Source organism: Lygodium microphyllum, unplaced genomic scaffold (assembly GCF_053477565.2).
Source record: "Lygodium microphyllum isolate KBCC unplaced genomic scaffold, Lygodium_microphyllum_v1.1.10 scaffold_116, whole genome shotgun sequence".
Lineage (NCBI taxonomy): Eukaryota > Viridiplantae > Streptophyta > Polypodiopsida > Schizaeales > Lygodiaceae > Lygodium > Lygodium microphyllum.
The window spans coordinates 107,258-131,901 of record NW_028229599.1 but is presented as its reverse complement, the minus strand read 5'-3'; the positions used below and the strand labels follow the sequence as shown (position 1 = coordinate 131,901).

At 42.1% G+C, this 24,644-nt stretch overlaps 1 protein-coding gene across 3 annotated transcripts in view; it reads left to right on the top strand.

Moving 5' to 3' along the window:
* The window catches only part of LOC148008616 (calcium sensing receptor, chloroplastic-like), a 47,171-nt gene extending 24,998 nt beyond the window's left edge, over positions 1-22,173 (top strand). For 2 of the 3 annotated variants that reach the window (XM_087674160.1, XM_087674159.1), the window contains exons 5-6: positions 21,218-21,349; positions 21,467-22,173. In XM_087674160.1, the coding sequence (XP_087530286.1) occupies positions 21,218-21,349; positions 21,467-21,731 (397 nt within the window). In that variant the 3' untranslated portion in view covers positions 21,732-22,173. Of the gene's footprint in view, positions 1-21,217; positions 21,350-21,440 lie in introns of all 3 variants that reach the window. The other variant, XM_087674161.1, reaches the window with a different exon arrangement.
* The last annotated feature ends 2,471 nt before the right edge of the window (positions 22,174-24,644 follow it).

Below are 24,644 nucleotides of genomic sequence, written 5' to 3'. Positions count from 1 at the left end.
ATGAGCTGACAATACTCGAAACTCAACCTTGGGAGACAAGCCACAAGCTCCTTGACTCCATGCTAGAAGGAATACGAAGGCCTTGCCACCAAGTCATGGCTAAAACATTGAAGGCCCTGAACTAGGAAGAACCTGTAGATATTGGGTATCAATGGGTGAGATGGCATGGAGATGTCAACCAGCCCAAGAAGGTAAAGAGTATGTGAAGAACCACACAATGAGTAGGGACCCCCTTTGAAGTTGAAGGAATGGGATATCCTTTGAAGTAGAAGAAAAATGAGCCCCCTTTGAATCACCCTCTAAGAGAGATAGGGAATCTAAAAACTCATGGATCACAATTTCTAGAGTGTTGAATGATGAAGGAAATGCTGTTGGTAGTGTCGAAGAAGGTATCTAGGGCCCCAATGGACTAGAATCTAGGCAGCTTCCAGAGGTGGCCTCTTGAACTTGAGTAGAAGAGGGAGTGGTAGGAGGGGTATCACATAGAAACTCCTTGATCCTCGTATTGGAGTTGGTGTTCGTGGAGACATACAAGGGAGGAGGGGAAATGGGGTAGCTCCTATGGAGCCACAGGTGGGTGACAACCATTGTCTCTCGGTGGAGCTGACTGTGGAGCCGAAGGAGAGGAAGGAGTTAAACAGCCACTATGTCTCAAAGGAGTAGACTATTGAGGAGATGGTACCTAGCAACCACTATCTCTCGGTAGAGGGGATTGCAGAATCACGGGCCATGGAAGCTAGTGGACTTGAAAATGGACGGGGGAAACCTTTGTAGCACATTGCGGTTGTCTCCAGGAGGACTTATTGCTTCGTGGGATCTTAGAGCTTCCTTTTGCTCGCAGGGGCTTAGTGCACATCATGTGCGTCTTATTGCCTTGAGCATCAAAAAATTGGTGGTTGATGTAGAATGATCTCTGTGGCCTAGAAGGGTAAGGTGGCACAAGGAGTGCCAGGGAATACCCATATACTTCGGTGGGATAGGGAGCAAAGGTCAATGACAATTTTCGGTGGTATGACTATTCTTGCCATAGAAGGTCGATCCTTTTGTTTGTGGAGAGGCATAGCAACGGTGTTGCAAACATGTAAAGGGAGTGTGGGGGGGAGGAGAAGATAAGGATCTCTCTCGATGATGCAATGGAAATATGAAGGTGTTGTCAAGCTTGGAACCTTTGTTTGTCTTCTCTGATGAAGATGATCTTTAGTTCTCTACACACCTCTGCTTTGATACCATGTTGAGAAAAGTGACGGGACGATATACACTCATATCATATCAAAGAGGCAACTGGGTTTGTGAGGAGAAACACAAAGTGTATAGCAAACACTGAGAGAAGAAGAAAACTTGGAAGAAGAGTGAAGGGTGATGAACACTGAATCATGCTGATACAATGGAGCAAAGCTCAAAGATGATCGCATTGTCTTGGCTGATCAGGTAGCACACCTTTAGGGAATCTGCACAATGAATGGAGCAAAACAGAGTCCTCCAGGTATCAGGGTATCAAGGTAAATGCCAAATGGTGGACGGTTGTAGAGGGAGTGGAATGCCGTCTGAGGGAGAGAAGAAGATCACCAACAACCATTGCACTTTGGAGTCACAAGGACAGCATGGTGGCGTGCCTTTGACTGAATTGTAGCAAAAGAGAACCTCCAAGCAGCAAAATTCGGCATAGTAAGGCAGCAAACAGCCTGTAGGAGATGGTATGGATGTAGGAGAGATGCGGGTGCAAAACAAAAATCTTGACGAGAATGTCACTGCTCCAGTAGTCTTGATGATGCCTCAACTGGGTGGCAGCATGTGCCCAGTAAATGCAGCCGCAATGGAGGGAACAAATTGCAAGACATTAGATGGTTGCGAAGGATCATATATGAACTGAGATGTCCTCTTGGTAGGGGTGTGAACAGTAGTGGAGAGATTGAGGAATAGAGTGGAGACTGATGGAGTAGAGTATTTTGATGAAAAGAGTGAATCAATGAACGTTTAGTAGTGTGTAGAATGAAGGGAGTCAGTGCCCTATTTATAGGCACAGACAGTCTCGAGTGGTGTCCCAGAATGTGGGTGCCCAACCCTCTTTGGGGTTGTAAGCGTGAAACAAACTCCACAAGCTCGGTAGCTCCATGTTGGAAGGAATATGAAGGTGTAGCCACCAAGACATGGTTGAAACATCCAAGGCCCCAAACTAGGAAGAACATGTAGATCCTAGGTATCGATGCTGAGATAGCATGGAGATATCAACCACCCCAATAAGATAAAGGGTGTGTGAAGAGTTGCACAATGAGGAGGATCCCCTTTTGAAGTTGAAGGAATGGGATTCCCTCTAAAGTAGAAGATAAATGAGTCCCCTTTGAATCCCCCTATGAGAGAGAGAGGGAATCTAAAAAATCGTGGATCATGGCATCCAAAGTGTATAATGACGAAGAAAATGCTACTGTTGTTGTCAAAGAAGATATCTGGGGCCCCAATAGACTAGAAGCTAGGTAGCTCCGAGAGGTGGCCTCTCGAACCCAAGTAGAAGAGGAAGTTGAGGGTGGGGTATCGCCCAGAAACTTCCCAATGCCCGCATTGGTGTTGGTGTCCATGGAGACATACACAAGAGGAAGGGAAATGTGTAGCTTCTACGGAGCCAGAGGTAGGCAACTGTCTCTCAGTGGAGCAGACTATAGAGCCAAAGGAGAGGATGGAGTTGAACAGCCATTGTCTCTCCAAGGAGTAGACCGGTACCCAATAGCCACTATCTCTTGGTGGAGGGGATTGCAAAACCACTGGCAGTGGAAGCCACTAGACATGAAAATGGATGGGAGAAACCTCCATAGTGCATTGCGGTGGTCTCGAAGAGGGCTTATTACCTTGTGGGGTCTTAGAGCTTCCTTTTGCTCGCAAGGACTTAGTGTGCATTGTGTGTGCCTTATTGCCTAGAGCATAAAAATTTGATAGCTGATGCAGAATGATCTTTGTGGCCCAAAAGGGTAAGGTGGCACAAGGAGTGCCGGGGGAAGAGGCATGTACATTGATGGGTAAGGAGCAAAGGTCAATGACATTGGTTCTTTTGTTTGCGGAGTGGCCATAGCACTGGTGTTGCAAATGTGTAAATGGAGTGTGGGGAGGAGAAGAAGATAAGGATTTCTCTCTCAATGCAATAGAAATATGGGAAATATGAAGGTGTTGTTGAGCCTACAACCTTTATTTGCCTTCTCTGATGAAGAGGATCTTTCTCTTTGGGCACCTCTGCTCTTGATACCATGTCGAGAAAAGTGACGGGATGATATGCCCTCATATCATATCAGAGAGGCAATAGGGTTTGGGAGAAGAAACACAAAGTGTACGGCAAACAGTGAGAGAAGAAGAAAAATAAGAAGAAGAGTGAAGAATGATGAACACTGAATCATGCTGAATAAATCATGCTGATACAATGGAGCAAAGCTTGAAGGTGACTGTGCTGTCTTGGCTGACTAGGCAGAACACCTTTAGGGAATCTGCACAGTGAAGGGAGCAAAACGAAGTCCTCTTGGTAGTAGGGTATCAAGGTAAATGCTGAATTGTAAAGGATAGCTGTAGAGGGAGCAGAAAGCAGTCCTCGGATGGTGTTGAGGGGAGGGAAGAAGATTACCAGCAACCACCGCACTTTGGAGTCACAAGGATAGCATGGCAGCTTGAATAGTAGCAGAAAAGAGCTTCCCAGCATCAAAATGCAGCATACTGGGGCAGCAAACAGCCTGTAGGAGATGGTATGGATTCCGAAGAGATGCCAAGCTGCAAAATGCAAATCATGATGATGAGAATGATGTTGCCTGCAGCAATCATGATGACACCTCAATTGGGTGGCAACATTTGGCTAGTAAACGCAGCCTGCAATGGATGGAATAGGTCCCCCTGATGACACGTCAACTTGGTGGCAGCATTTGGTCAGCAGCTTGCAACGGATGGAATAGGCGGCCAGACATAGATAGGTGCAATGAACTAAGATATCCTCCTAGTAGGGGTGTAAACAATAGTGGAGAGGCTGAGGAATAGAGTGGATACTAATGGAATAGAGTAATCTGATGGAAAGAGTGAATGAGTGAACGTTTGGTAGTGTGTAGAATGAAGGGAATCAATGCCCTATATATAGGCATAGATAGTCTTGAGTGGCATCCCAAAAAGTGGGCACCCAACCATTTTTGGGGCTGTAAGAGTGAAACCAACATGAATTAATGAAAAGAAATGCAATTAATGAATGGGTTTCTCAACATCCCATTCATTCTTCATCGTTCCCCCCTTATTCACTTCATTGCACTCTTAGTTGTCCACACTCCTACCCTAACGGATATCTCAGCTCGTGGTGTTGTCCAGCATGACACCATACCAACAGGCGATATCATTCTGGAGGTCTTCACAGCACCGTAAGCTCTAGACACTCTAGATTGTTGCGTATTGAGTTTATGCAGCCTCAACCTCTTCTTCATCACTTTCATTGCTGTGTTTGCTGGTTTCACTCCTCTGTGGATTGGGACATTAGGTTGCTTTATCATTATTGTGTGTTTCTAGCTCCTATTGTACTGCCACCCCAACACCAAAGTGATAGTTCCCAGCCATCAGCCACTTTATGGAGGTTGTGTTTCTAGTAGATTCATGCCATCTATAGTAGGTTACATCCTCTTTAGTAGCCCTACATTAGATACAACGTTCTTGCATTTTCTCCTCTCTTAAAGAGTTGCCTAGTAGTTGCGTGTTTGTAGCCACTTACATGGAGAGATCTTCAATCATATTCTTGTGATTTCTCCTCCAATTGGCTGCACATACCTTCTTTAGCAACATGTGCAGTCTTGCCTTTATCATCAGACACTCCAGAGGTTGTGTCCATGAGTTTTTAGATTCCCTATCTCTATCAAAGGGGTGTCAAAATATGATTGCTCTGAAAACGAACTAGAGAGAGAGTAGGGTTTGTGGGGGGGAATACAAAGTGTGTACGGCAAACATTGAGAGAAAAGAGAAACTTAGAAAACATAGAAGAAGAAGAAGATGATGAATGATGAATCACTGAATCATGCTAAGTGAATCAAACTGATACATCGGAGGTAAAGCTCTAAAGATAACTGCACTCTCCTATCTAAATCTAGCCGCAACACTTGTAGGGAATCTACCTAGCGAAGGGAGCGAAATGCAATCCTCCGGCAATAGAATATCGAAGGTGAATGTTGAAGGGTGAAGGAAAGGACATCCAATTGTAGAGGGAGTGAACATAGTCCTCAGGAGCTGTCAGAGATGAAGGATATGTTGAAATCTCTTTGAGATGATGGTTACTATCGAGGCAATTGCTAGGGAGTCAGTTGGAGAAGAAAACACAATAATATTTGATAAAGATATCTCCATGTAAGTAGCTATAGACGACTGTGGGGTAGCCCTTCAAGAGTGAAAAAAAGACAAAAATGCAGATATTTGATGTAGGGCTGATAAAGAGGGTGTAACCTCTTGTAAATGGCCTGAATCTGTTGCAAACGAAGCCTAATGATGACGTTAGGTGAGAAGGGCTGATGCTAGATGATGCAGGCTGCAAAATGCCAATTAGAGATGGATGCAAAAGCCATGAACCGTAATGTCCTCCTTGCGGGGTGTGAATGATAGTGGAAAGGATGGAGAAAGAAGAGCAAAATATGGAAGAGAGTGACAGAGTGTTAGAAGGAATTAATGCATGGCATGAAGAATGAGGAAAGTTTATGCCATATTTATAAACACAGATGGTCTCGAGTGGTGCCCCAACTCTCCCGAGTGGCATCCACCGAAGTCTCTTGGGTGGCGCCCTAGCTCTTTCAGGTGGCACCCCGACACTAAATAATGATCCAAATATAGCCTTTTTGGGGTTGTAAATGGAAACCAAATTGGGAATAAAGTAGGGAAAATGTACTGAATGACTTGGTTTCTCATCACCCAAATAAAGCCCCAAAAAGGAGCGAAAAAGAGGAGTGCGAGAGAGCAGAAGATTAACTTGGGGAGGCCGATGTTTCACTTGTAAGGTAACTTATAGTGAAGACTAGATATACGCGTTGGAGTTGCTATCCATGGAGCAAGACAAGGGAGTTGAGGGAATAGATAGCTCCTGGGGAGCTAGGGGTTGACAACAATTATTGTCAAGAGTGAATTGTAGAGCCAAAGAAGAGGAAGGAGTTGAACAATTTTTGTCTCTCGAAGGAGCGAACAGACGAAAAAATGGTATCCAACAGTCATTGTCACTTAGTGGATTGGACTACTAGAACTGTAAGCTATGGCCATGGAAGCCATTGGACCTGAAAATAGGTGGGGAAAACCTTGGTAGTGCATTGCTGTAGTCTCCAAGAGGTCGTGGTGCTTGACAATCCTCCTTTTGCTTGTAAGGACCTAGTGCGCATGTGATGTATCTTATTGCCTTCAGCATAGTGCTTTGATAGGTGATGTAGAACGATCTTTGTGGCCCAAAAGGTAGATGTGGCACAAGGAGTGCAAGATAAGAGAGGTGCATACTTTGGTGGCGTGGGGAGCAAATGTCAAAGTTGATAGTCTCTGGTGGTATGACCGTTCTTGCTGCGTAGGGGCACCCAGTGGATTGTTAGTCAGGAGAAGCTATAGCACTAGAGTGTCAGCATGTAAAAGGAAGGGTGGGAGGGAGAAGATAAGAATAACTCTTGATGATGTAGCAGAAATGGGGGATAATCAGAAGATATTGCTGCTCATGCAACCTATCTTTGCCTTCTCTGATGAAGAGGATCTTCTTGGCTGAGCGCCTCTGGCTTTGCTACTATGTCAAAATATGATTGTTGTGAAAGCAAACCAGAGAGACAATAGGTTTGTAGGGGCAAACATAGTGTGTGTACAACAAACATCGAGAGAGAAGAGTAACTCAGAAAACACAGAAGAAGAAGAAGAAGATGAATGATGAATCATTGAATCAAGCTAATACAATGGAGGGAAGCTTTGAAGATAACTACATTGTCTTGTTTGAATCAGGCGGCAACACTTGTAGGGAATTTGCATAGTGATTTGTGAAGGGAGTGAAACACAGTCCTCCAATAGTAGAATATCGAAGGTAAATGCTAGCTGTAGAGGGAGTGAAACGCAGTCCTCAGGAGTTGTCAGGATGAAGGATATGCTGAAATCTCTCCCAGACGATGGCTGCTATCAAGGCAACTGTTGGGCAGCCAGCTAGAGAAGAAAACACGAGAATATTTGATGAAGATCTCTCCGTGTAAGTGGCTGTAGACAGGCAACTTCTGGGCAGCCCTTTAGGAGTGAAGAAAATAAAAAAATGCAGGTATTTGATGTAGGACTGATGAAGAGGGTGTAACCTGCTCTAAATGGCGTGAATCTGCCGCAAATGAAGCTTGATGATGACGCCAGGTGATGAGGGCTGATGTGAGTGATGTAGATTGCAAAATGCCAAGTAGAGTGTTGGAGCTCAGCAATGGATGTGCAGAAGTTCAAGGAGTGAGCGTGAGAGTGTGACGGCTGGAGAGAGAGAGAGTAGAGTGAAAGCACTATCTGATATGAGTGTACCAACGATATGTTGGTACACAAAGAATAAAATGTATTTATACTTAGGGCACGTAATGGTGCATTCACATGTACAGCTAAATAATGTGCGTGTACTATACATGGAAGGTTAAACGTGCCTTTATCCCAACAACCTCCCACTTAAAGGTCCAAAATGAACCTCTAACCAACTCCCACTAGTCGTATGCAATGATTGTGCTGAGCTTTGCTTAGACTTTTAGTGAGAACACGTGTAGGGTTGTCCTGTGTTTTGATCTTGGTCAATGTGATTTAACCATCTTCTAGAATTTGTCTGATGAAGTGATATCGCACATCTATATGCTTTGTGCGTGAATGATACACGGCATTTTTAGCTAAATACACAGCACCCTGGCTATCACATCCCAAAACTGCAGTACCCATAGACATGCCGAGTTCCTCTGCAAGTCTGCTCAACCATATAGCTTCCTTAGAAGCTTCAGTAGCTAATATGTATTCAGCTTCAGTGATACTCAGTGCAACGATGTTTTGTAACCTGGAACACCAAGAAACAACCCCACCAGCAACTATAAAGATATACCCGCTAGTGGACCTCCGAGCATGCCAACTAGTCTTGCCTTGAACTTGGGTTTCCCATCAACTGTCTTTACTTTGTACACCCATTTGTTTGGAAGGGGGTTCCTTCCCTTGGGCAATGACACAAGATCCCAAGTATCATTTGCATATAGAGATTTAATCTCTTCCTACATAGCTAGCTTCCACTTACTGCTGAATTCACATGACTTGGCCTTTTTGTATGTCAGAGGCTCACCCTCATATGTAAGCATCGCATAATGCAAGGAGGGGTCAAACCTATGAGGTTGCCTTTTTACGCGTGTAGATCTGCGTACCCAATGATCCACATTTTCAGGAATTGGGTCTACATTTGGAGGTATATTATTTTCAGCATTTATTTGGCTGATGTAAGCCATTTTCAGCATGCTGTTCATGCTATACAACACCTTCATTTTCATTACCAACACCTGCATTTTCATAATCAGCAAGTCTATTGTGCTGTCCATGACCTCCTTGTGCTCCTATTTGCTGTCCATCATTATTTGGCTCAAAAATAACCGGCTGATCATTAATTTCAGCCTGTGGTACAGCACCATGAGGCTCATTTTCTGAAGTAATAGGTGGCTGCAAACTCTGAAATTTGACCTTTTTCATATCTTCATTTGAGGCTAAAGTACCTTTTAGCAAATTTGCCTCATTAACCACAACATTACGGCTGCGAATAATTTTCTTGGACTGAGGTAACCACACTTTGTAGCCAAATTCACCCTCATCACCATAGCCCATGAAGATGCCTTTGGTGGATTTTGGGTCAAGTTTGTTCCTCAACTCATCTCTAACATGCACAAAAGCATCACAGCCAAATATGCGTAAATGGTCATATGAGGCCGATTTGCCAAACCAAACCTCCTCAGGGATGCCATTATTTAAGGACCTGTTTGGAGAGTGGTTACAAATGTGAACCGCGGTTTTGAGTTCCTCTCCCCAAAATTCATGAGGGAGATTAGCAGTGGACATCATGCACCACACTCTTTCACATAAAGTCCTATTATATCTCTTAGCCACCCCATTTGGAGAAGGGCTGTAAGCTTCCTCTTAATACCATGCAAGTCACAAAATGACTTGAATTCAGTTGATGTGAACTTACCCCCATTATTAGTTCTTTGACTTGCATTTGCATTTTCCTTTTCAGCCTTGCCTCTTACATTATAAGCTAAGTTGCTGCCTTCTCCACTAGACATACGTCTAATTTCTTCATTCAAGATTGAGCCCCTCATCCCATCATATGAGAGATTGGGGTTATTGCTGAGAGAAACCACCAAGGTCTCTGAAGAGTCAGGCAATGTCATGATAAAAAAGATCACCCTCAACTTATCATCAAAGTCTAAATTTGCATCCTTGAGCTGATTTAAAATGCCTTTAAATGCACTCAAGTGCTCAGCTTTGCAAGCTTTGACTCATCCAATTGCATATTCACCAACTTGCGCATTAAATGCACTTGATTAACAGGTGTGGTGATCTCATAGGTAGTTTCAGCTTCTCCCATATCATATTGCATAATCTGTATCTAAACCCTTAATGTCTGTCAAAATGTCATCAGTGACACCCATCTTAATGTAAGCCACAGCCTTTTTATTTACTTTGGCCCAATCTGCATCAGACATTCATGTGGGTTTATCTTCCTGCAAAGCATCCTCACAATCCTTTAGGAACAAAATGCCTTGCATACGGTCTTTCCAAAGGTCAAAGCCATGGCCATCAAACCGTTTGATTTCCATCAAACTCTTGATGTTTGAACTGGAAGAAGTTACAGCCATTTTATCACGAATACAAGAGTAAATGCCTCTGAAATGCAAAAGCACAAGCTGAACTAGCAAACATCTGTTGTTCTTCCTCAAACAGTAATAAATCTTTGCTGTTTGTACATGAACCAACCACCACACGAGCAAAAATGTAAAAATTTACCAAATTCTGCACAAACCCCCAAAATTTCAGGTCCAAAATTGCATAAATGTCAGCCAATATGACCCAGCTGAGCAAAATTTTATCAATACATAAAAAGTCCCAATTTTCTAGGATCCAATGTTAAGAAATTTTACTCAAAAATAGCAAAATTCTGACAAATTTGGTAAAATCCCCAATTGACAAGGTCCCATTGACCTTGCCAGTCGCTTGACAGCTGGCACACTTGGTCATCACCTGCCAGCTCTTGGTCCTCGTGATGAACTGCTGACTAGTGGCCATGATGGTCCTTGCTGTGTGCGTCGTCTGCTCGACTGCTGCCTTGTGGCTTGACTGCTGCCATGACTACTGCCCTGTTGCTTGGTCACACACAATGGACCTGGTCGGGCGGTTGACACCTATTGATTGTCACATGCAGTCTGTGTGCAGCCCACTCTGAGCTGAGAGCTTGAGACTCTTGCTCGACCGACTTCCTTTTGCCTAGAGGTGTTCGCAAGCTGCCTTTGATCTCGGGAAGCGTGCACTCTGTGATCTGATACTGGTTATTGGAGCTTAGCAATGGATGTGCAGAAATTCAAGGAGGAGTGAGTGTGAGAGTGTGTCGGTTGGTGAGAGAGAGAGCAAAGTGAAAGTACTATATGATATGAGTGTACCAACGATATGTTGGTACACAAAGAATAAAACGTACTTATACTTGGGGCACGTAAGGGTGCATTCACATGTAGAGCTAAATAATGTGCGTGTACTATACATGGAAGGTTAAACGGGCCTTTATCCCAACAGTAGAGATGGATGCAACAACCACAAACTGTAATGTCCTTGCAAGGCGTGAACGCAAGTGTAGAGGATGGAGAAAAAAGAGAAGAGTATGGAAGAGAGAGAGAGTGTGTTGGAAGGAATGAATGTGTGGGATGAAGAATGAGGGAAGTCATTGCCATATTTATAGGTACAAACTATCTCCAATGGTGCCTCGGCTCTCTCGGGTGGTGCCCCGGCTCTCTCGGGTGGTGCCTCGATACTAAACAATGATTCAAGTAAAGCCTTGTTGGGCCTATAAGTGGAAACCAAAATAGGAATGATGTAGGGGAAATGTATTGAATGACTTGGTTTCTCAACAAGGGGGACTCATCATAGAAGGGACAAATAGAGTATGGGCATTCATCCCTTCAACCCCTAGCAATCTTCCATACATTCTTCATTGTTTCCCTTGGGCCCTTATTCACTCCCTCACACTTTCAACTTGAGCCCTCTACCATTGCTGTCCACACCCCTATCTTGATGGACATACCAACAAAAGTGATTTCATTTTGGAGGTCTTCTTCACATCACCATCGGCTCTAGATATTGCAGGTTTCTGCATTTTGAGTCCACACAGCCTCGTGACTTGTTCTTTATCACTTCCATTGCTGTGTTTGCTGGTTTCACTCAGTGGATTGGTACAACAAATTACTTTATTCTTATTGTGCATTTCCATCTTTGATTGCCACCCCAAGACCGACGAGTAGTTTCCAACCATTAGCCACTTTATGGAGGCAGCGTTTGTAGTAGATTCAGGCCATCTACAATAGGTTACACCCTCTTTATCAGCCCTACATTAGATACTTGCTTGCATTTTCTCCTCTCTTGAAGGGTTGCTTAGTAGTTGCTTGCCTGCAAACACTTACATGGAGAGATGTTCAACCACATTCTTGTGTTTTCTCCTCCAATGGACTGCACATACCATCTCTAGCAACATTGACGTTCCTTCCTTCGTCATCAAACACTTGAGAGGTTGTCCATGAGTTTTTAGATTTCCTCTCTCTATTAGGGGGGACTTAGCTTAAGAGGAGGATTCTATTTCTATCTTTAGAGGAGGATTGCCTTCCTCCGGTTTTAGAGGGGGGTCACTAGTTGTGTGTGGTCCTTTGCACACCTTGGTGAAACACCTTTGCATTCTTTATCTTTCCTTGGATGGGGTGGTTTACCTTGAGCTGCCCTCTTACCTATTGATCCCCAAGATATACATGTTCTACCTAGCTTTGGGCCTTGGATGTTTCAACTAGGACTTGGTGGCTGTGCTTTTGCATTCATAGGAGCATGGAGACATAGAGCTGGTGGCTTCTTTGCTGAGGTCAAGTTTCAAGCACTAGTCGTACACCCTGTCTATTGCTCTTTGTTATAGGTTTCACATTAGGTGGGATATTGGATTACAAGGTGGAGAATGTCTCTCACTCCTTCTTGCCTTCTTTGGGCTTGAGAGGGGATATTGAGCAACCAAAGTCATTAAGTGTATTGTTTTACATTAATTCTTCTTTTGGTTTTCATTTACAACGGAACTAGTGGCTTCTTTGCTGAGGTTGAGTTTCAAGCACCATCAGCACACCCTTTCTATTGTTCTTTTGTTTTAGCTTTCACTTTAGGTGGGATACTTAGGTTTTTAGGGTGGAGAATGTCTACCACTCCTCCTAGGGCACCTCTTTGGGCCTAAGAGAAGATATTCAGCAATCAAAGTCATTAAGTGTGTTGTACTTTGGGCCTAAGAGAGGATGTTCAGCAATCAAAGTCATTAAGTGTGTGGTACTACATTAATTCTTATTTTGGTTTTCATTTAGAACCTCAAAAGTCTTTATGTATATCATTTATTAGGTGTTGAGCACCTCCTAAGAGAGCTAGGGGGCCACCCTAAATGGTTCAGTGACTCTTGTGCCCACAAATACATATGGACATTCATCCCTTCAACCCCCAATACTCTCCCATTCATTTTCTTCATCGTTTCCCCCTTATTCACTCCATCGCACTTTCAGCCTAAGCCCCCTAATATTGCTGTCCACACCCCTATTGTGATAGATATTTCAGTTTGTGGTGCTGTCTAGCTGATCATGACACCGTACCAACAAGTGATTTCATTTTGGAGGTCTTCTTCACATCACCATCAGCTCCTGATACTGCTGTTTTGAGTCCACATAGTTCTTCATCGTTTTCACTGCTCTGTTTGCCAGTTTCATTCCTTTGTGGATTGGTACAACAGATTGCTTCATCATCATTGTGCATTTCTTACTTTTCAGAATTAATAATTCTAAAAATTAATTTCAGCCTTTGTCCTGGCCCAAAAAATTCAATGTGTCCATTCACAATTAAATTGGCTAGGTCATTTTGACTCTCAAGTGGTCTGTTGGGAATAAAGGTTCATTGTGCCTTTTACAATGTGCTCCCACTCTCTTCCTCACTCTCTACTCTGCACGCACTCTCTCTTGTTGTGCATATCTCTCCCACACTCTTGTCTCAATCCTCATGCACTCCTCAACAAACTGGTATCAGAGCGGGCAAGAGGCAGCTCAGGAGTGCATGCTTCTCAAGACAGTGAGCATGTGTGAGTTGGGTGAGCTGGCAATGGCCTAGCAAGTGGGCAGGTTGACATGTCCAAGCAGGCTGGCTTGACAAGCAGCAGATGGACTGTGACGGGCTATGGCGACCAAGTGTTGATAGGCGATAGATGGTGTAGGTCCAGTAGTCGACGCAGGACCAGGGGGCGTAGCGAGCAGGCAATGGGGCAGGTCAATGCCGTATGCAGTCAGGCGGCACATGACCAGTGTAGGTGATGGACTGCGAATGAACTGGCAGCACATGCTTTAGGCGACAGACCAGTGCAGACAATGGGCTGCAACCAAGTGTGCAGCACGCGACATTTATTTTTAGCCAATTTTTTATTATTTCCTATAATTTTTTCTTCTCCCACTGACGGGCGTTCACATGCCCAAGCATAGTGTGCAATTTTGACCCGAAAAATTGGGGCTTTCTCGGATGCGGGGATTTTGCGAAACAGGACAATCTGACTCAGAAATTGCAAATTTGGTACACATTTGCCCATGGAAATTCAGGGCTTTTCACATTTTAGTGAAATTTTGTCAATTTCATTGAAATTTGTGCACACTAGACCTGAGAAAATTGAGGCTTTTGCAGAAGTTCATCAATTTGTGCAAGAATTGCATGGTATATGCATTTGGGTACATGTATTGATGCAATCTTGATGGCTTTCCTTTTTGAAAATTTGGGGCTTTTGACCGAACTCGTCAAATTTGTGTCTGAGAATGCATTTGGAGCAGAAATTTTAAGTACCGTGGTTAGTTGTGTGACATTTGGGCTTGCATTTGTTGACTTTTGAGTCAATTTGGTGCTGCAAATCATGGCTGGAAATAGTGACAACAGCAACCTTTTGCATATCAAGAAGCTTGAGAGTGCACACAATTTTGCAATATGGCAAAAACAGTGCTACAATGTCTTGGTGTAGAAGAAACATGTGAAGCCTGCCAAAGCGAAGGGAATAAGACCAGTAGGTATGGAGCAAGAAGAGAGATGATTTGGATGAGCTTGCTCGCTCTATCATAGAGCTCTTAGTGTTAGATGACTTGCACTTTAACATTAAGAAGCTGAATTTTGCATATGCGATGTGGCAAAGACTTGAAGAATTGTATGCTCAGAAAAGTGCAGCCAGCAAGGATTAATGGTTGAAAAAGTTGATGGACCTTTGCATGAAGGAAGGTACAACCATGTCTGTACATTTGACCAAGTTCAACTCAATTTTCAGTCAGTTGATTGCTTTGGATTTCCACATTGATGATGAGTTCAAGGCTATTTTCTTGCTATGCACATTACCTGAAAGTTGGGATACTTTCAAGACAGCTTTGAGTAACTCAAATGCTTAGCTGTTCTATTTTGATGCAGAGAGTTCTTTGCTGATGGAAGAACTCAACAAACAAAATAATTCAGCAAACAAGTCTTCTAATGCATTGCACACTAGGGGTATATTTTAACAAAAGGGTAGTTTTGAAAATAGAGCACGGAGCAAGTCTTGTGGCAAAAATGTGGAGTGTTATCATTGTGGCAAGAAAGGGCACTATAAACGGGACTGTTTTCAATTGAAGAAAGAGAAAGGCAAAAACAAAAACATTAAAGATAACAAGGTTGAGAAAAAGGGTAGTCGGTCTACAAAGAAGAGCGGTGTGAAGATAGAGGAGGTAAATGTAGGCACTTGTGAGAATGACAGTGATGGTGATGTATATCTTGCTTCTTCTTTGAGTGCACATGCATTGATTGTAGATTCTGAGGACGACATGCACACCTGGATACTTGATTTAGGTGCGTCTTTTTATGTTACATCACATTGTGAGTGGTTTTCTATCTACAATGGTGGTGCATGTGGTGTTGTCCACTTGGGAGATAACTATGTATGTAAAATTGTAGGCATTGGTAGTGCGAATTTGAAATTTCAGCATAACTCCGTGTTTGTTTTGCATAATGTGAGGCATGTACCTTAGCCCAAGAAGAGCTTGATAAGCATAGGGCAGCTAGATGACAAAGGCTATAACACCACCTTTGGGGATAGCAAATGGAAAATTTGCAAGGGCTCTCGCATTGTTGCCAAGGGCTCCAAAAGTGATACTTTGTATCCTTTGCATGTATCTAGTGTGCATGACCATGTAGTTGCTATAATTGAGCAGCCAAGTGTTTCCTTGTGGCATAGTGGTCGGGACACATGAGTCAAATTGGAATGAAAATGCTTTCTCGTTTGGGTTATTTGCCATCTTTGAGGTATGTTGATTTTGAAGAGTGTGATCATTGTATTTATGGTAAGCTTGCTCAAATGTCATATAAAAAATCTATTTCTCTAAAGTCTTTATCCTTAGAGTTGGAACATTGAGATGTATGTCAGATGCAAGGATTATCTCTAGGGAAAAAGAAGTATTTCATTACTTTTGTTGATGATGCCACACGCAAAGTATGGGTTTATCCAATATGTTGTAAAGACGAGGCCTTGGATAAATTTAAAAAATTCGTGGCACTTACTGAAAATAAAACTAGCAATATATGTAAGTGTCTTCGCTTTGACAATGGTGGGAAATATGTATCCAAAGCCTTTCAAGACTTTTGTGATAACAAAGGAATTAAAAGGAAGCTCACTGCCTGTCATGAGAACTTGTATTTTTGAAACCTCACTTAATATGTGGATTAATTTTTAATCACATGGTTAAGTAAATGTTGCACATGTGAGGTGTAATTGGGGTTAGAGTAAATTTATGAGCTTGGGAACCAAGAAAATCATGGGATATCAAAGGAAAAAGTTGCTATAAGTTATGCTGCATAGGTACTTAGTGATATTTGGTGTCAGTTGTTGGCCTAGGTTATTCGTTTGGCCATAAATGTCAGTTGATGACACTAGAGTAGTTGTGTTTAATGGTACCTAACGCCAATCTGATGGTCAAAGATGATGTCGAGACAATCGAGAATGGAAGTTGCCTAGTGAATTTAATTATTGACCAGTCAGATTATTTTTTAGGGCACTGAAATAAATTTTAGATTATTTTTCAGTATTTAAAGGCTTTTAATATTTAATTATGGATAATGTTGAAAAAATCGTTTGGAAAGGCTGCCACTTGCCAAAAATGCATGTCCATGCAAGATTGAAAAATGTCTTTAGAGGCTGGAGAGAGGCATTTTAGTGTATTCAGTTTGCAAGAGAGAGGAAGGAGATGATACTGGTCTGATTTGTAGCCATTGGAGAACCTTTTGAGGCAGGTAGGGGTGGGAGAAGACCAATCAACAGGCAAGTGACAGTATCTACAGGTTGTTGAGATAGGGCAAGAGCAGTAAATGACAGGTTTTCTTCAATTCTTTGCATCTACAAGCTGTTGAAACAAGGCAGCAATAGTAAATGACAGATTTTTTTCAAATCTTCGCAAAGAAAGTCTGAATTTTCTCTCCTTAGCATTCTCTCTCATCTCCCAGTCTTTCTATAGCCTTGCTTCGAAGATTACAGCATTGAGATCACCAAAGGTTGAGAAATTTCAGATTTCTCTATTGTAAATCCTAATCTGCAGCAGAAATTAGGATTTAGCAGCAGTCTCGGAAAGCGTGCCAGGAATTGGAAGCTCCAAGACTTAGCAGTTTTGTAATAAATATTATTGTTGTAACTAAGTTGTAATTAGGAAATTACCACCTATCCACGAAAGGAAGGCTAGTTTCACCGCCCCTCACAATCCACCCCAAAATGATGCTGCAGAGCATTTGAACCTGACCATTCAAGACAGGGTCCATACCATGCTGTCACATTGCTTTGCCTTATGGATTTTGGATAGAGGCTATTATGACAGCCGTGCACTTGATTAATCGGTCACCAAATGGGTCTTTTTGGGGGGGGGGGGGGAGAGTCCCTCAAGAAGTGTGGTCGGGCAAGCCACCTTTGTATGCTCACTTGAGAGTGTTTGGCTATGAGGCATTTGTGCACATTTGCAAGGAAGAACGCAGCAAACTTGAGCCAAAGTCTTGTAAATGTATTTTCCTAGGATATGGTGATAAGGATGAAATGGGGTATAGGTTATGGGATCTCGAAAAAGGAAAAATTGTACACAGCAATGATGTTATCTTCTAGGAAGATTGCATGCACAAATAGCCTGAAAAGATTGAGGAAGTCAGAAGGGTTGTATTCCGCGAAGATGTACTGATAGAACAACAAGAATTCTCAGTAGACAATAGTAAATACTTGCTGTAAATGGCCTTGAAAATGTAGGAAATAATGCTGAAATTGATCAGCAAGATATTATCCATGATGTACCACAAATTCAGTAAGAACAGATGTCTTTGGAAAAACTAGAACTAGTTGTGTAGCATGTTGAATCTGCAGAACATCAAGTTGTTAATGCAGATTTGTAAGTTGAATGCCAATAAATCTTGATCATTGGGTCCATAGGTCGACTAGAATGCAAAGACAACCAGATAGGTTTGTTCATGGTGTCAATTATGTGTCTTATTGTGTGATGTTGACAGATTGTGGTGAACCGTCATGCTTCAAGGAAGTAATGGATAGAAAAGACAGCAAGAAATGGCATAAGGCTATGTTGTCAAAGATGGAATCTCTCATGAAAAATGACACTTGGGATTTGGTGCATTTGCCTAAAGGGCAGAAAGTGCTACCATGCAAATGGGTTTACAAAATGAAAGTCACTTTTTTGCCCAGGTACAAGATACGACTGGTTGCTAAAGGGTACAAGCAAGAACATAGAATTGGTTTTGATGAAATTTTTTCTCCTGTAGTCAAAATGACTACTTTGCGAACCATTTTGGGCTTGGTTGCATTTGAAGATATGGAACTCGTACAAATGGATGTAAAGACAACTTTTTTACACGGTGATCTGCATGAGGAGATCTATATGCAGCAACCTAAGGGTTTTGTTGCAAAGGGGAAAGAGCACATGGTATGTAAACTCAATAAGAGTTTGTATGGGTTGAAATAAGCACAATGAGAATGGTATCATAGATTTGATACATTTATATAATCTCAGGGATTCCATAGATCTCAAGTTGATCATTGCTTATACACCAAGAAGGCAGTAGATGGTAGCCTTATTCTCTTGGTTTTATATATGAATGACATGCTGATTGCAAGCAAGGATGTTCATGCCTTGGACTCCTTGAAACAAAGCCTACACAATAGCTTTGATATGAAGGAACTTGGTGAGGCCAATCATATTCTTAGCATGCGTATACTCGGGGGTAAATTGAATGGTCTTCTCTATTTGTCACAACAAAAGTATGCTACTAAGGTTTTGCAGCGTTTCAATATGGGGGGGAAGGAGCCATTGGTGTAGTGTTGCCTCCATATGTGAAACTTAATGCAAATGACAGCCCTACATCTAATGATGGAAAGGCTGAGATGGCCAAGATTCTCTATGCTTTAGCTGTCAGTAGCTTGATTTATGCTATGGTTAGTACACGCCTTGACATTGCATTTGCGGTGGGAATGGTTAGCAGGTACATGGCATATCTTGGCAAAAAGTGTTGGGAAGTAGTGAAGGGTGTCATGAGATACCTTAAGGGCACAAAGGACTTATGTATCTGCTTTGGGAAGCAGAAGTCATCGGTTGTTGGCTTCACAGATGCAGACTATGTTGGTCATCATGATTTTAGGAAGTCTACTTTAGGATATGTGTTCACGTTCACAGAGGGAGCAATCTCTTGGATATCTAGGTCGTAAAAGTGTGTTGCATTGTTTACTATAGAGGCAGAGTATGTGGCTGCCATTGAGGCATGCAAGGAGGCGTTATGGCTTTCACATCTGGTGAGAGAGCTTGGCATTACAGAGGTTTCTATTCTCCACAGTGATAGTCAGAGTGCTATCATGTTAGCACGGAATCTTGTCTTTCATGCAAAGACAAAGCACATATAGGTGAAGTATCATTTTATCAGGGATGTACTTGACAACCGGAGCATTGAGCTTGTCAAGGTACATATAGATGATAACCCTTCAAACCTCGTCAGTAAGATTCTTCCAACAGAGCTGTTTGCTCATTGCTACCAAATGATGGGGGTTGGATAGTATATGTGTATTTCAGCTTTGTATATACATAGACTTAGCTAATTCTTTTCTCTACCTTCACGCACGTTGCCTTTAGGTGGGAGGTTGTTGGGAATAAAGGCTTACCGTGCCTTTTACGGTGTTTGGGTTTGCATGCACCCTTACACTTGTACTTTATATATATTATCAAAACCTAAAGTGGTACACTTCGTTATTGTATCCACACATTGAGTGCAATGCTCTCACTCTCTTCCTCACTCTCTACTCTGCACTCACTCCCTCTCTTGCTGTGCATCTCTCTTCCACACTCTATCTCGATCCTCTTGCACTCGTCAACATGGTCATTGCATTAATTGACCCTTGAACTAGAATTAATTAATTAACTAATGCCTAGTTCCTAATGTCACCACTAACACTTATTGGTCAATTAAATGCCCTAAGCCAAAATTGACACCAGGCAGCAATACCTAGTACTCTCTAAGGATAACTTATTACAACTTTTGCTTCTTGACCTGCATTGATATCTCGGGGTCCTTGGCATGTGATTTAAGTGACTTCCATAACATGTGCTTCTCACATTTGCACATTTGATTAATAACTAATCAACTGCTAAGCAAAGCATTGACAATTCATGTCCCCATGACACATTCTCACCCACTTGAAGAGTTCAAGGTGCCCCCATTTGTGCAAAATTGGACACTTGATTCATGTTCAGCCAAAGAGCCTTTGGGAAGCTCAAAATAGTAGAGGCCAATAATGGTGTGCAGACCATATCTTTTGCAGATTGCAGCATGTAGAGCTTCATTTTACCCTCTTCATATCCAATTGTCATTAACCATCCTCCACGAGTGGAAGAAGGCTCCTAAGCTGCTTTAGCCTTTCTCGTTGGCTATAGAGCCATTGTTCCATTTCATATTTCAATTTGTGAAGTAAAGTGAGCATTTTGTTTCCACCTTCACCAAAAAACTTAAGGTTTTAAAATTAAATGGGGAATCTTGGTCTTGCTTGTAAGATTTAGTGGTTTGACATAGATCTTGGTGCTGAGAAAGAGGTGAGGTATTTTGTGAGAGGCCTTCTAAGAAAGATTATCTAGAGAATTACTTCCCTTGTTTATTATGAATGGGAAGCTGGTGTACTGTGCTGGTGAAAAAAATTACATGATCAAGCATGCAAACTTAGGACGAGGTGAAGTCCTAAATGACTTGCCAAAAGTTTCCAGCTGTTTATGAAGGGGAAGCTGGCACCGATGGTAAATGGAATCCCTGAGGGTGATCCTTATCTATAGTGGTGCACACCAATTCATGCATTTCCTATCATGTCTGCGAATGTGCCTTGTACAGAGCTTAACAACTTGAATCTATTATGGAAGATCATGAAAAAGGAGAGACGAATGGAGTTTAGAGAACATTCTGCATGCTCTTCTGCAAGCTTCGATGCCGCAGTAATGCTAGGAGATTCAAGGCAGGAGCAGAGTGGTTGTAGCTAATGTGTGCCAAGTGCAACCATGATTGGCTCTTATGTTTGAACATGTGAAGTTTACAAAGTGTCGTTAGAAGCTGTAAATATGTTCCATGGTTTTGTTTCTGCATTTTCTCTAAAAGTGACTAGTCCAAAATTTTTAGCAACCGTGATATGTTTGAGCCTGCAAAACCTTATGAAAATCTGTGAAATCGATAGTCGAAAACTGTATAAGGTTTTCCTGAAAAATGGTAAAAGTTCCATACTTACATGGACAGTGGACATAGGAGTCAAGTCTTTTGTTTGGATTCCCAATTTGTTTTGTTGAACATTGGCGGCTTAAAATTTTTTGAATTTGAATGTGTTTCACAATCCTTTTAAGGATGGAAGTATGTTAGTACTAAAATTTCTTAAGAACTGATCCTAAAAAGTCGAAAACAGAGTGGAGGATCTTTCTCACAAGTTTAAAGGGCGGATGAGAGATTACCGAAGGGCAGAGGCAGAAGTAGCCGCCATTAAAATCTCCTACCTGAAAATAATCACAAAGGCATCCAGAATTGTGATATTGGACAGGCATCTCTCTCTCTTTACTTCCATTATATTGCAATTTCTGTTTTGGCTTTATTGTATATATCTTTGTTCTCATGCAATAAACAACATGCAGTATGTTGCCACCATGTTCAATCACAGGTATGGAGATCTTGCCAAGATGGTAGCTCAGTGTTTGACCAGGCTGGGGATAAGAAATACATGGGTGGTTCTAGATGGATTTGATGGAGGTAGAGGCTGGGTTCAAAGTCGTCTAGGAAGCGCTTCATACAACACAAGCATTGCTGAAATCTTTATGCCTTCCAGGATTATTACTGAGGGGGCAAGGAGAATTTTCCCAAGCTCCAAGGATATAGACATCACTCTCCAGCCTAGCAAACTTCTTCCTGGTGGCTATAATGAATGATGAATTGCTATCCAGTGTATGGGCAACACTTTAAGGTTTGTGAAGAGATCTAGTTATCTTAGCGAGCATGTGATCTGCTGAACAGAGTCTTCCATTCCGTGTTTACTGGGAAACTGTGGTGCGACAACATTACTGGTCTGAGGATGGAGGGTGGTAGTATTTTGAGAGGCCTTTGAGAGAGTATTGGTTTTCCAAGGCTTATGAAGGTGCAAAGGTTCAAGGACGTCCTACTGAGGGCCAGATTGTGACATACAGGAGAGGAACTGGGGTCAAATAGTACTTATGCCAAAGTGGCAGCCTATTAACTTTGTCATTAAATGTATGATATGTATTAGGTATGTAGGGATGCCTATCAAAAGGGTCTCACTGTTATTTTCTAATTTGTCTATATGTAAAGACTTGGGGAAAAATGTATGTATCACTCATGCTGTAAATAGCACTTTTTCCAGGTTTTATTGCTTTCTGACCTTAATCAATCATTGTGCGATGACAATAGTTGACTCAGTTGTATTAAGATGGAATGATCAAGCCTTTGGCTGCACACATTTTGGCCTCTTGTTAATTTCTTGTCTTGTATGCCTATCCCCTTGATGTAATCTATTGGTTGCAACAAACATCTACACACACAACTCTGAACCCCCGAAGGTGATTGAAGCGTCAGACGAGGTAGGCACATGTAAATGGGAGATTGAGCTACTCAAGGGTGAAGAGGGAGAGATTGCAAGACACCATGCTTGCAAATGTTACGAGCGAACATGGATTAGGCAAAGAAAAGGGGAAAAACTGATCTTGAGAACAACAAAACATATGTGGAAAGGAGATCCAAATATGGGCAGCCATGGCCAAGAAAGCCCAAGAGGAGGTGCAAGCCACGTCCAAATGGATTGAAGTGGAGAGAAAACAAAAGCCGCCAACAAACAAGGGCAAGTTTGGTTGGGTTCATGCTCCGGCATGATGAGGGACGCACAGGCAGATGTGTCAAGAGCAAGCGATTTTTGCAGCCTTACGGTTTTGAAACCAGTGGGAGCGCCGCTCATCAGCTTAGCTCAACTTCCAACACACCAATTATAAATTTTGAGGGATGCATTGACCTTTTTATTTCGTTATAATTATTTGTCCATCGTGAGTGATAATTATAGTGGTCTTTTTGCCTTGGAAAGAGGCCGTGGTTTTGCAGAAGTGTGATTTGGGTCTGAGTAAATCAAGGTTGGCAAGCACGGAGCTAGCTATGTAGGGCACAACTCTGATCAAGCTTGATAGCATCTGCATTGGATACAATGATGGTAGTGATCGATGATGCTACTGGTTTTCATTGCAACAAATAATCTGGTCTCTTATTGATAGTGTGTGAGTCTTGTGTCTTTTTATCAGCTAGTATCCTCGCTTCTGAATCAAATGCTATCTTCTCCGTGAGTCCTCTGTTTTAATCTGATCTTGCTGCTGCTAAATAATCTCTCTTTTCAGGAAGTCCTGTCTTTTCAGGTCTAGTGTCGATGCCTTTACTTCTCCACATCTTCTTTCCTCTTTTTGAATAAATTGTCTCAGGGGAGCTGAAGCTGAAGCTCATGTGATCTTCGTAATTATCATTTGAATTGATGCGTCTTTCTGTATCGGAGCAGTTGTTTTGTTGGAGGAGCAGGAACACAATAAAGCTGTAAGTGTAGGATTAGCGGCGATGGTGGCCTTGATAGAGACGACGTTTCTTATGAGAATGTGCCATCCAAAGAGAAGAATCAGAAGGTCCAACATGGTGGCAATGACATGTTTCTCTCACAATAAATTTGATGTGCATTTCTCTGTTGTGATATCTTTCTCATGAGGGGAGTTGTGATCAATTTCGGCTTGAATAATCTGCCTTATGGGAACTAAAGCTCATGTGATCTTCATTATAGTTATCCGAATTGATGGTGCCATTGATGGGAGTGGGAGTGATCTTCCTTGCAGTTATGTGAATTGATGGGTGACTAGCCCACTATGCTTGTCAAGGTCATAGGCCCATTGTAGGTCATGAGGAGTTCCATGCACTTTTCATAATTTATCACTCCTTCAAAATTTTCCATGTAGATGTTTAATCCACACTGATCCACTAGCTCTTGGTGTATGAATTTTTTATTAGCACTTCTTTTAGGTTATGACTCGACATGTACCTCGAGGGGCAATACCCTTAAACTTCCATTCTCAGCTTGTAATCAACCTTCTCTTTCTCGGTAAATGGCATGAATGATTTGGTTACCTTCTTCTATGCTACCTATTCTCATTGACTTACCATGTCCAAAATCTAACATTGCCTTGTGGTGAGAATTTAAGAAGAATGCATTAAGGAAAATACCTATAAGAAAAATGTGTCTACATATCCTTATGAAAACATGCTCTAATAAACTCAAAATTTTGCACCTAAGAGAAATGACTTTGCAAGATTCTTAAAGAAACAACTTTGAGTCCTAAGGAAAACTTCCAAAGTCCCTCTCCCTCCTAATCAGTTGTAATACTTTCAATGACTGTGCAAAGGAGGTGATGGAAAAAGGAGTGTAGGACGGTTTCAAACTATGATGGTGGTGTATATAAGCACTTATTTATATGCAAAGGGATTCCCGATTACTTGTTTAACAACTAACCATGGAAGTGAGGATTATTTTCCAATACGTGATCCATATTGTGTAGCTAAATGCCAACATGGGTGATATAGGTCAAGACATTGGTGAGAAGGTTGCTTGAACCTATGTGCTTGGCAATGTGGAGCTCTTTCTCACTAAGGATTTGGTCCATGTATGGATGCAACATTATACTATCTTCTAATGGTCCATTATGAGTTAAAGCAAGTACTCGAAGCAAAGTTGGGTGACAAAAGTGGGATCATACTTAAACATCTTTATGGCATGACATTGCTCATCATTCATGATTTGGTAGTCCACT